This window comes from Ipomoea triloba, chromosome 14, assembly GCF_003576645.1.
Source record: "Ipomoea triloba cultivar NCNSP0323 chromosome 14, ASM357664v1".
NCBI lineage: Eukaryota > Viridiplantae > Streptophyta > Magnoliopsida > Solanales > Convolvulaceae > Ipomoea > Ipomoea triloba.
Genome location: NC_044929.1, coordinates 6,318,053 through 6,330,889, shown reverse-complemented (window position 1 = coordinate 6,330,889; position 12,837 = coordinate 6,318,053). Strand labels below are relative to the sequence as shown.

The 12,837-nt window shown below is 37.5% G+C and overlaps 2 protein-coding genes across 2 annotated transcripts; one reads left to right on the top strand and one right to left on the bottom strand.

Moving 5' to 3' along the window:
• Positions 1 to 2,237: 2,237 nt before the first annotated feature.
• LOC116005155 (E3 ubiquitin-protein ligase SIRP1-like) lies at positions 2,238 to 4,710 on the top strand. The gene is made up of 2 exons (XM_031245411.1): positions 2,238 to 2,427; positions 3,192 to 4,710. Exons 1-2 carry the CDS (start codon positions 2,253 to 2,255, stop codon positions 4,418 to 4,420), a joined length of 1,404 nt encoding a protein of 467 aa, XP_031101271.1. The 5' UTR covers positions 2,238 to 2,252; the 3' UTR covers positions 4,421 to 4,710.
• Positions 4,711 to 5,516: 806 nt separating this feature from the next.
• Positions 5,517 to 8,899, bottom strand: LOC116004604 (pyruvate kinase, cytosolic isozyme). Its single transcript, XM_031244719.1, has 3 exons — positions 8,541 to 8,899; positions 6,874 to 7,335; positions 5,517 to 6,630 (listed from the first exon to the last, which is right to left on the bottom strand). Exons 1-3 carry the CDS (start codon positions 8,781 to 8,783, stop codon positions 5,818 to 5,820), a joined length of 1,518 nt encoding a protein of 505 aa, XP_031100579.1. The 5' UTR covers positions 8,784 to 8,899; the 3' UTR covers positions 5,517 to 5,817.
• Positions 8,900 to 12,837: the final 3,938 nt, after the last annotated feature.

The following is a 12,837-nucleotide window of genomic DNA, read 5'->3' as shown; positions in this document are numbered from 1 at the left end:
TTATACTGTAAATTTATCGTAAAATCGACTAAATTATAGGTAGCTAATGAATCTAAAAAATATTTCTTTCCTTTCAATTTGTAAACTTCATAAACATTACGTGACAATTTCATGCAGTCACGCCTTCCATCTAATTCTCTCTTAAAAGTTTCTTCTAATATTTAACCTTTGATTGTATTTTATTACTCTTGTTTAAATATACATAATTAAATATGTGAATTCATTTTTGATATATTATTATCTAATTAACTAATAATGAACCAATCAATTTATGAATAGTTAACGAATATGAAGGGTTTTCTTACTGAAATTACGTAATCTTCTCCCCAAAATGTTGAATCCTCAACTCCAACCCGACAGAACATTTGAGAGGATGTAAATTACGGTGACTCAATAGCTCATTAGACAGGTCAAATGTCGGTGTGCATAAGGGATCTACTCATTTTAGGCATAATCCCCACATTGGGGCTGTCAAGATTGGAACATTAATTTCTTCTCCCAAATACTGTCGACTGAACCAGTGAGCTAAGCGTAATCTATTAAGATGACTAGCAAATGTAGATTACAACTACTATGAGTACTATCTTACTGAAATGTGATTAGATGAATATCTCCTTAGATTAAAATAATGATAATTTTTGGATTATTATTGATTTGGTTATGTTAAAATAATACAAGTGGCAGAGTAATATGCATAAATTCTGAGGACNCACTTCGAGCAAACCAATGCGCATTTTGCGGAGTGACTGTTCAGCCCATGCAAATACGCCATCCACTTGCATATCAGACATCATGTGCATAGTGAATCCACTTTGTATAAATATAGGGGTCATTCCCCTCACTGGAGGGGGGGAGAACTCATCAATACTACAATAATACACTTGCAATTTGCCGATTGTCTTTCTCCTGCTTACTCTTTATCACTGTTCGTCACCCGTAGAGCGATATAGCTTCTTACCGCTCAGTCGTTGACCGGTAGACCGACCGTCTGACCGGCCGAACGACATTCCTCACCACCCGTAACACACGTATCCGTAGCGTAATCGTAGACCCCGTTTACATTTACGCTATCAGAATGCAAAACAAGGTAATCAATTACATATTTGTTAAAATTGTATGTTCGTAGTATACAAATTGTGAATTTTTAAAATGTAAATCGTAAAATATTTAGTATGTAAAATGTGTGTGGGTCCACTTTAAGTGTAAGGTGGACTCGGGTCTACAGAATAATTTGCGTTATCATTAGAAATAAGTCTTAAATGAGACTTCTTATCTACTAGAGGGCAGTAATAATATTTCTTACTACTTATATTGTGATTCATTTGTGTTTTACTAACCTCTTATATCAATCTACTTAGAGATGGTAGATTGTTTAAATAATTAAAATTGTATTTTCAATATTAAAAATTACTTTAGTGAGTGATCAATAAATTATACTGTAAATTTATCGTAAAATCGACTAAATTATAGGTAGCTAATGAATCTAAAAAATATTTCTTTCCTTTCAATTTGTAAACTTCATAAACATTACGTGACAATTTCATGCAGTCACGCCTTCCATCTAATTCTCTCTTAAAAGTTTCTTCTAATATTTAACCTTTGATTGTATTTTATTACTCTTGTTTAAATATACATAATTAAATATGTGAATTCATTTTTGATATATTATTATCTAATTAACTAATAATGAACCAATCAATTTATGAATAGTTAACGAATATGAAGGGTTTTCTTACTGAAATTACGTAATCTTCTCCCCAAAATGTTGAATCCTCAACTCCAACCCGACAGAACATTTGAGAGGATGTAAATTACGGTGACTCAATAGCTCATTAGACAGGTCAAATGTCGGTGTGCATAAGGGATCTACTCATTTTAGGCATAATCCCCACATTGGGGCTGTCAAGATTGGAACATTAATTTCTTCTCCCAAATACTGTCGACTGAACCAGTGAGCTAAGCGTAATCTATTAAGATGACTAGCAAATGTAGATTACAACTACTATGAGTACTATCTTACTGAAATGTGATTAGATGAATATCTCCTTAGATTAAAATAATGATAATTTTTGGATTATTATTGATTTGGTTATGTTAAAATAATACAAGTGGCAGAGTAATATGCATAAATTCTGAGGACCAAGAAAAAAACATTATTGTAATGGGAAAGGTGGGGTCAACCTGACCAGTGAGTTCAAATTTAAAAATAAAAAATAAATAAAAATTCCAATGGCCAGCAAATGATGAAATGAATGACTGATAAAAAGGAGAGCCCCCACTGCTTTCCATTCCTTTCTCCCTTCCATTTCAACCGCTTCTCAACACAGTCAAGAATCCCAAACCTCAAAAACCAACCAAAATTCATAAGAAATACTGAGGGAGAATCATCTCCCTCCTCCCACCCCCCTCATTCAACCTCTCAAGCTGGTAAGTTTTTGATGTTTCATCCTATGTTGTTGTGTGGCTTTTGATGTCACAGATCATTTTTAGGTGTTTGTTTGTTTGATTGATTCAAAAGATTAATAAAGAAACAATCTTGTTCTTGTTTAATATGGGTGTTTTTTCTTTCTTTATTTTTTATTATGTTCATTTACTTCTCACAATCTCACCTACCTTGTTTTCTTGGAAATCAATCAATATATGTAGTCATTATTATTGTTGGACCAGATTTATAGAAATCCCAAAATTGGTTCTTTGATTATTTCTGGTTGGATCTGTAAGAATTTCCCAGTGATCTTGGGCTATTATTCTTGTGGCTTCTCTATTGCTTGTAGCTAAGATAGGTATGATGGTTAAGGAGACAAAATGCATTGTTTTTTTTCTTGAATTTTTATTTTCATTTCTAGCTCCTGGTGAGAATTGTCTTTCATTTTGTCCCAAGAACTGGATCTGTTCCCCATCTTATTTCAAAATTGGTTTTAAGATCACTCCATTTTGGTTACCACCAAAGATCATAATATATTTATCGTCTGTTTTGTTGGCAAGACATCCATACTTAACCACAAGGTCGCGAGTTCGAATTCTTGCCCCTTGACCCTTTGAGCCGATCAATTATGAGTAATTTATGACCCTTTACCTACACCTGAAAGGGTTGTGGGGTTTCCCTCGTCATTCAAAATAAATATGCAGGGTTTTGATCACCAATTGTGTGGTAGATAAATCAAATCCCTAATGTTGAGTTGATTTGGCAGAGGAAGAAGATCCAGTAGCCAAGATGGATGGAGCCCAGGCATCTAGATATTGGTGTTACCACTGTTCAAGGGTGGTGAACCCAATCATGGAGATTGAGCCATTAAAATGCCCCATCTGTCAAAGTGGCTTTGTGGAGGAAATGGAATCTGCAGCCGCCCCGGAAACTACTAACGAGAACGCCTTCGATTTTGGGGGGGCTGATTCGGAACGAGCACTCTCCCTTTGGGCGCCAATCTTACTCGGCATGATGAGCAACCCACGTCGCAGGCGTAGTAGTAGCAGCAGGTTCAGGCGCATGGAGTTTGAAGAAGAGGATGATGAGGACAATAATAATAATAATAATAATAATAATAATAATAATGAGCGTAACCATGAGGAGGGTGATCAGACTGAACTAGACCGGGAACTGGAATCTATCATTCGTAGGAGGAGGAGGAGCTCAGCCACGATTCTCCAACTCCTCCAAGGCATTCGAGCTGGAATGTTATCTGAGACGGAAAATTCTGAAGGCGGTGGTGGTGGTGATGATAGGGAGAGGGAGAGGGAGAGGGACCGAGACAGGGAAAACAGGGACAGAGAGCGCGTGATTTTGATAAATCCTTTTAATCAAACCATCATAGTTCAGGGTTCTTATGACTCGAATACCAATTCAGGGAACCATAACATGGGCTCCTTGGGTGATTATTTCATAGGACCCGGTTTAGACATGCTACTGCAGCACTTGGCTGAGAACGATCCGAACAGGTATGGCACCCCGCCAGCTCAAAAAGAGGCAATCGAGGCAATGCCAATGGTAAAAGTTGAGGATTTGTTGCAGTGTTCTGTCTGTTTGGAAGACTTTGAAGTTGGGTGTGAAGCAAAAGAGATGCCTTGTAAGCACAAGTTCCACAGCGGGTGTATCCTCCCGTGGCTGGAACTTCACAGCTCCTGTCCCGTGTGTAGGCACCAGCTGCCTTTCGATGATTCAAAGCTCGAGTCCAACGGGTCCAGGGATAATGCAGCGATGAACATGGATGGCAATAGAGGAGATGGAGGAGGAGACCCTAATGGAGATGCAAGAAATGAAAATGGACGACAATATTCAGTTCCGCTTCCCTGGCCATTCAGTAGTTTGTTTTCACCCTCAACCTCAGCCCCGGGGACCCAATCTAATGCTGATGGTCATTCACCATCAAGCCCACCAACAAATGCTACCCCGGGGGCTCATAGTCATACACACGAGGACTAAACTTACGAATGTAAGTCATTGCCATCTGCTGCGTGGACGTTGTTTGCCCTTGCTGCTGCTCATGTACATAGCGCTTTAAATGCTACATTATTATAAGTTTGCAATATATATATATATATATGAATGATTGTACTTTTGCAAGCCTGTAACTATATGGAGGGTATGTATGCCTATGCCATTGTCATGTCTGCGGTCTGCCTTGTTAGACAGACCTGCAAACAGCACATCTGCCGGAGGTTTTCCTTTTTTGTATAGTTTCCAATATGAGAATGAGATTCTCTCTTTGCATATGCTTGCTTGCCTGCCTGTTGAGTGTTTTCCTCGTGTTTTGCTTCTTCGCCAAAACCCCATCCTGTCTCTGAGTGCAATCAGATCAAAATCTTTCTATTTCTTTTTTTTTTCTTTTTCTTTTTGATTTAATTTTAAATCACATATATATATATATATATATATATATATATATATATATATATGGTATGCAAAAACGTACACCACAAAATGCACCATTAATACGTATAAGCACACCACACAGTGTTCGTAAACGCACCATTAGGTGTGGTGAGGTATAGTATATAACTTTTTGTGTAATGCGTTGATGCATTTCATTATTGTACGTCTCTCCTAACAAAATTGCATACCATACCAAATAGTGCAGCTACACCGGCCGAACAGAAAGGCCTGGCTGCACTATATATATATATATGAAATGGAAATTCAGTGCAGCACCATATGGTCCATTACTGAAAATGACAACTTGGTTTTAATCCAGAATAGATTGCTTAACAACTTGGTTTTGATGCTTCTTGTCAGTTAGGCGATGACATCACTCGACTTTTTTGTCCGAGTGCATATCATGTGCATCACACTCCATTTTTCTGCCTGCCTACTTTACAGTTTACACTCACCATTCCATTCAATATGCCATGCCCTTCTAGAATCTATAATTCTCCATCCTATTTTAGACTCTCAATAATCAAACCCAACATTTAAAAAAAAAAAAAATGACATCCCATTTCATCAGAATCTATAATTCTCAATCCCATTTTATAGCCTCGTTAACCAAACTCGAAATGAAAAAATAAAAAATACAAGATGCTAGAGATGTTGAACAAATCAACTTTCACTCATCTTTAACAATCATTATTCTACTGTTTAATACTTCAATCAACAAAAAGATATAGCAAATAATCCAGCTTCAGGATTCAGGTTGGAAAATTGGCTGGCAAAACATGGTTTCTAGAAGAGGAAGGGTGCAATAGCCAATAAGGCGAAGAGTGATGTCTCTTGTGGAAAAGTAAAATTAAAAAGCAGAACAAAAAAATCTGATTTAACAAAAGAGAGTGAAAAGTGAATATAATGTTTGCTTCTCCACAACCAAGTTGGTATTTCTCAATCACTTACTTTACTGTCACGATCTTGATCACAGAAGCAGTTCCAATGCGGTGAAGGACCACGACAGCATCTCCTACCTTACATAATCCTTTTTCTTTGCCGTGTTGGAGGGAGAACACGAGTGCCTCCTCTGTCGACTCTTCGTGGGATGCCCTTGCAGATCCTGCACACAGGACTGGGACTAGTCCCCTGAAAATAAGGCTATGCCTCGCTGGGTACTCCTCGCTACATGACCAGTCAAAGGAGTCGGTCTTGATCTCAGGGACAACGACTGACAATATAGGCATTCCCGGCCTGTATTTGGCTACCAGCTTTGCAGTACTTCCTCCCCGGGTCAGGACAAGGATGAGAGAGGCTTTAGCAGAGTTAGCTGTTCGGACAGCAGAAGATGCAAGGCTCTCTAGTGGGCTCATAGGAACTGGTGCATTTGCCACCATTCTTTTGAACACATCTCCATAATCAATTGTGCTCTCTGCTTCTATGCAAATTTTGGCCATCGTACTCACTGCAAGATCTGGATAAGCCCCTGCAGCTGTTTCACCACTAAGCATCACACAGTCTGTCCCATCAAGAACAGCATTGGCAACATCTGTTGCTTCTGCACGAGTTGGCCTTGGAGACTTGATCATCGATTCCAACATCTGGGTTGCCGTGACAACAGGCTTCCCCTGGATGTTGCATTTGTAAATCATTACTTTCTGAGCTAAAAATATCTTCTCAATAGGAATCTCCATTCCCAGATCACCACGTGCCACCATAAATGCATCAGAGTTGGTAAGAATGTCATCAAAATTTGCTACACCTTCTTGGTTTTCAACCTAGAGTCAATATAAACATTTGTTAATACAATAGACTTCCTTATGTAAACAAAAATCAGAGCAAGAATGGAGAATTTCAATAAATAATACTCATGTAAAAAAAAAAAAAGGTGAGCCTCATGATCAACAAGTGCATACTTCTGGTATGCTTATAGACTATTTAAGGCAATAATACAAAAACTATGAAATTCCTGTATGATCACTTGATCAGGATAATCATTGAAAGAGTTGATGGAAGCAAACCTTTGACATAAGAATGATATTCTTTGCATGTGGACCCAGCAGCTTCCGGACTTCAACAAGATCTGAGCCCTTGCGAACAAAGGATAAGGCAATCATATCAATTTGGTTAGGTACCCCCCAGTTTAAGATGTCATCCTTGTCTTTATCTGTCAAGGTTGGAAGATCCACAATAACCCCAGGGAGATTGACATTCTTTCTCTCACCAAGAACAGCAGTGTTCTCACATCGGCATCTAACAAGACCATTCTTTTTATCGCATGACAAAACAGTAAAGGATATGGTGCCATCTGCACACAGTATAACACTTTGAGGCTTGACATCCTCAGCCAACTTTTTGTAGCTCATGCAGATCATATTCTCATCACCCTTGATGCTGTAATCAGTGGAGATAGTAATCTCTTGACCCTGTTTTAGTTGGATGGGCTTGTTGTCTTTCAAAAACCCTGTTCGAATTTCTGGACCCTACAACACAAAACAAACAGAACTCACAAATAAGGTCCAATGCTATATCACCCCCAGTTATAGAATTTACAAACAATGGGCATGCCTTAATCACTGTTCAGACACATTCAGATAATCATTTGATCAGATCAACATTTACATCATTTGAATTATGATCACACTTGACATACCCATAATAGCAGTTTTTTTTATAGAGTGTAAAGGACGGAATATTGAAATTAAGTATAGAATTATACAAAATCAATTTAAATCAATGGTAAGCAATAAGCCTTAACCCCAAGCTAGTTGAAGTCAGCTAGATGGACTCTATTCTCTATCCAGTTCTCATAATTCTAAACCTGCCATGTGCCATTGAGCTATTACAGAATAACGTGTATCTTAAATTTCTGCTCACCTCTTGCTCTCCTCCTGGACTACCATGTTTATTACTCCTCTTACAAACAAAGAATCATTTATGTTGGCATCTACAACTCTATACTTGAGTTGCAAAAGTTTGCACTCAGGAAAAACTGTGGAAAGCCACAATTGCCAGCAGAATAACAATAGAATTTGTTTTTGAGATAAGGATATAATCATCATCTTCAAGGGGCACTCTATTGGAATGTTTACCATTAAAACAAATAATAAACGCTTAATTAGGTGATTTTCTCTCTAGGTAAAAGTTGAACTCGTTTTTCTCCATGAAGGAGCAAATATGTAGAAAAAGTGCAGATTGGCAATCATCAGAGAGAAAGAGGAAAGCCGATCATTTTAAGAGATCTTTGGTAGAATTACCTAACCCCAAAAAAAAATTATGTAAACTGGAAACCATAAGAAGCATAAGTATTAGATAATCCATAGCAGGTCAGTTAGCTCCGTATATATATATATATTTTTAGTAGTTTCTGCTTTCAATCGAGTAACAAACTCGCGTAATAGGAAGAAACACATCTTCTCCTGTTCTTTCTCCCATGGAAAAGAGTCAAAGCAAGTAATCAAAGTGCTCTAAATTCCAAAAAAGCAGCTCCAAACCGATTAAACACCATAAAAGTAAGAAATGAACCAAACATCAAATCAATAACGGTATGGAACGATATGCTCAGCAAGTGGACAGATGGAACGCAAAAAAACCAGTCAGACCAAAAATCAAACACCTAACCCGCACAAATTAACAACCGATCCACCAACCAGAGTCAACACAGAGTAAGCATACGTATGTATTATACCTTAGTATCAAGCATGACGGCGCAAAGAATACCGGTGTTCTCCATACCCTGACGGAGATTGTTGAGGGTCTCCTGGTGGTACTCGTGAGATCCGTGTGAAAAGTTGAAGCGCGCAACGTTCATCCCAGCACGGAGCAGCTTCTCGACCATCGGCACCGACCGGGACGCCGGCCCCAGCGTGCAGACAATCTTGGTCTTGGGGCGCATCACCGGACCGGCCGCACCGTCGTTCGCGCTCATCATCGTCGTTTCTCCCTCCGACCGATCGGCGACTGAGAGTTGAAAAACTAGCAAAGATTCTGTAGAAAGAGGGAGAGAAAGGAGGCGTGATGCTTGTCGAAGCTTTAGATTACCGCTGTGTATATATTGTTTCCATTATATAGAAAGAAAAAAAAATCCTAATTTTCTTTTTGTTTTATTTTATTTTTTCTGAAGAACAGTGGTCCATGGGAGTGAAAGACCGAAAGACCATTCATTATTCCTGCCTTCACCCCTTCGTGGAATTGTGGGACACAAGGCATTTCTCATTTCTATTTCTTTTTTTTTTTTTCCTCACTATTACTGTTTATGGAAGAATTTTGAGAGAATAGGAATATTATTCCATAGGAAATGGAATGATAAGGAATAAAATAAGAATTGTATTCTACTATTCCATAGGGAATGGAATAAATAAGGAATAAAATAGGAATTGTATTCTACTGTTTAGTTCGTTGAAAGAATAGACTTTAGGAATGTTATTCCAGTGTTTGGTTTGTTTAAGTAATAGAAATGGAATATATGCATAAAAGACATAACTACATAAGATTTATACATAATATTACAGAAGGTGGGGATGGACTCGCCATCGCTTCGCGAACCTCTAGGACTGGTCTGAACTCTGATCGATTACCAGCAACCACATTGCAAATTCCTATGCAGTCGGCGATTTTACGGCGATCTCAGGCCACGAACAACGGAATAGATGGTGGTAGTGGCTCCAGCACTGTCGAGGCTACTCCTTTTAACCTTCACGAACCAGTTCGATAACCCCTTAACGAAACCTTAGTTCTGGTTGGAGGCGGGGTGGCTGTTGCTGTAGCGGAGTCTCCGTCATCGGTGAAGGTTGCTGGTGGTGGATGAGATCTTTCTATGCCGGTGGTCTGGGACTTTGGGTGATCCAGTAATGGTGCGAGGTGGTCTCAGATTTAGTGTTGGGCCTTACATGGTTTGGAGACTCTAGCCAATGCGATGGTGGTGTCGGGGAGTCAAACAACTTCGACCCAATTTTGAGTGTTAGGAGAAAGAATTTGAAGCTTTGAAAGAGATGCAAATACAGAGAGAAAGAGAGAAGGGTAAAATAGAAAATAAAATATAAAATCTATTCCTGAGAACTCAGGAATAGGTTAATACCAGGGGGGCCCTAGTAATAGCTATTCCTTCTGTAAGGGGAATGAGCCATTCCTGGGAACAATGCTCCTGGGAATAAAAAAAATTTACCAAACAAATGAATAGGCCTATTACTGGGAATGTTATGTCATTCCAGGCCTATTCCACGAACCAAACGTGTTATTATAGTATTAGTACATAAACATTATTTTTCCTCTTTAATTTACTTTTTTTTTTTGTTTTTTTAAAAGGAAATCCATTAGTCAAATCGTATCAAGCCTCTACCTATCAAAAATGATTAGAGGGAGAACATTGAACCAAATAATACATTTAAATAAGGAACAAGATGCTCTAGCAAATACATAAACAATGATGTTTGGAGGTTGCGCCTCTCTAGTTAAACAAGCTCTTGAAATCTCTCAACAATGGTTAGAGGAAAAAAAGAAGCATTTTGCCAAAGCCTTTTACCTTAGGAAGAATGTCCATAAGTTGATAGAGTTGCCATCCCTTACCTCCATCATATTCCTTTTCACAGAACCTTAGAGCATCCATTATAGGGTTTTTTTGGGAGTTATTGGAATAGTAAAGATTAAGGTGGATGAAAGAGAAAGGGGAGAGAGAAGGGCAAAGAATCATCCGTAAAATCAAAGTTATTGGAACAAAATCCAAAGTAGCAATAGAGCACTTTTGTGCGGGTTTCGCGCACAACAACGCCTACTCGGGCGCGTGCAGTGCACGGGTGCGCTTGACAAAGCTGTTTTTTTTTTATTTTAAAAATCATATTTGTTTTATTTTTTTCCTCCCCTCTCATTTTCTTTTTCCTAATCACACTTACAAAAACTCCTCAAAAACCGCAAAAAAAAACCCCTTGATAAGGATGCTCTTATGAGATTTGCAAATGTTTCTCCACACAAAAGATGTATTGCTCTCGATGCTCCAAGAAACGAGGAATGAGGAAAATATTTTGCTTTAAATACCTTTTGCCACTAGCGATTCAATGTGTTGCATGAATCTCCATGCCTTCTTTCCAACCATATCCACGTTGAATTCTCTGAGTTATCGAAAGCCTAGTCTCCTACTATCTTTTGGTGAGCACATACGTTTCTAGGCTAATCAACATATGCCTTTTCCTTTTCAAAAAAAAAATACGCCTTTTTCCTTCCTTCTCGTTACATCCTCGCCAATAAGCATTCATCATATTCTCAATTTCATTGCAAAGGCCCACTGGCAGTAGAAAAACACTGAATGTTGGAATAACTTGAATTATTGACTTTATGAGTACTTCTTTGTTACCGATTTTTTATAGGAATATGTTGTTCCAACTATTTACTCTGGTGAAAATTTTATCTTTAACAAATCCCAAAATTTTTCTATTCCTTCTTCTTATCAAGGAAGGGGACCAAGATATTTGCCACCTCCAGTTTCTCTTTGAACAACTAGTATCTTTGTCATGCCTGCTTGATCCTCCTCTTTAATATTGGTACTAAAAATTAGAGAAGATTTGCCAAAATTGATGGCTTGGCCAAAAGCCATAGCATACTCAGTGAGAATGTCTCTTACCACATAACTTGCACATTTAGTGTCTAGAAAAAAAAGTAAGAGTCATTAGCAAACAACAAATGAGAATTTGCATGAGCCCACTTAGCAATTTTGACCCATTGAATATTGTCAATTCTTTTTTGTTAAAAAATCATTGCACTGAGCCCCTACGAAGCTATGATGAACATATATGAGGATAAAGAGTCTCCATGTCTCAGCCTCCTTTTAGAGAAAAATATGTTCGAGTTCTGCACCATTAGACAGAACCAAGAGCTCCACTGTAAAAATGCAATTTCAGACTATGGATACCCACTGCGTATAGAACCCCATCCTCAATAACTCTTCTTCCAGATAACCCCATTCAATCTGATCGTAAGCTTTACTCATATATAACTTTAGGGCCCCGAAGCTAGCTTTTCCCTGTTTCTTCCTCTTCAAATAATAATTAACCTCGAAGGCCAGCATGATGTTTATCAGTAATTAAACGACCCGAGATAAATGCACTTTGCTCTTCATATATGAGTATGCTCAATAGGGGTTTGAGACAGTTTGCAAGAATCTTAGCCAAGATTTTATAGAGAACATTGCATAACGCGATTGTCCATAGTCAATCATCATTTAGGCTTGGATTCTTAGTGATGAGGACCAAATGCATTCGATTAACTCAATTTGGCATAACCCTCTTATTAATTAATAAACTGATCACAAAAATAGTCAACATCAGGCCCCAACAAATCCTCATTCGTGGGACGAGTCGGATTTTTATAAGTATTACATTTTCGCTCATAAGTATTAAAAGTTTCATTATAAGTAGCTCTTCAACTTCTAGTAGTACATTTTAATTTAAAGGTATTATATTTTTCATTAAAAAGTATCACATTTTACCTCATAAGTATTACAGTTTCTCATCATAAGTAACAATCAATCAATTTATCCTTGATTAGTATTACACTTCATCTCATAAGTAACTGTTAAACGCCTAAATATTACATTATAATTTAAAAGTATTATATTTTCCATCAAAAGTTTACATCATTTTTTCTATAAGTAACAAATAACTTGAGGGTAACTCTAGCCAAGATGGCTAAGGATACAAACTTGTAACCACAAAGTCACGACTCACGAATTCAAATATCAATACTCTTTGTTTGAGCTGATCAACTAGGGATACTCCCCGAGTCCCCGTCTCCGGGGATTCCCCATTCCTCGTCAACTCCTAGTCAAAATGTAAAATAATTGTAATTTTTAATAATAAAAAAAAAATTTAAAATCTAAATCATAGTTTCAAAATTTAAAATACTAACTCTACAATATATATATATATATATATATATATATATATATATATATATATATATATATATATATATATATATATATATATATATATATA

What these genes read in the sequence shown, in the direction of transcription:
- LOC116005155 (XM_031245411.1), top strand. Translation starts at nt 2,253, where the DNA reads ATGACTGATAAAAAGGAGAGCCCCCACTGCTTTCCATTCCTTTCTCCC. An exon ending in TCATTCAACCTCTCAAGCTG is followed by an intron (nt 2,428 to 3,191) that starts GTAAGTTTTTGA and finishes TTGATTTGGCAG; the next exon opens with AGGAAGAAGATCCAGTAGCC.
- LOC116004604 (XM_031244719.1), bottom strand. Translation starts at nt 8,783, where the DNA reads ATGATGAGCGCGAACGACGGTGCGGCCGGTCCGGTGATGCGCCCCAAG. An exon ending in CCGTCATGCTTGATACTAAG is followed by an intron (nt 7,336 to 8,540) that starts GTATAATACATA and finishes TTTGTGTTGTAG; the next exon opens with GGTCCAGAAATTCGAACAGG. An exon ending in ATATCATTCTTATGTCAAAG is followed by an intron (nt 6,631 to 6,873) that starts GTTTGCTTCCAT and finishes TATTGACTCTAG; the next exon opens with GTTGAAAACCAAGAAGGTGT.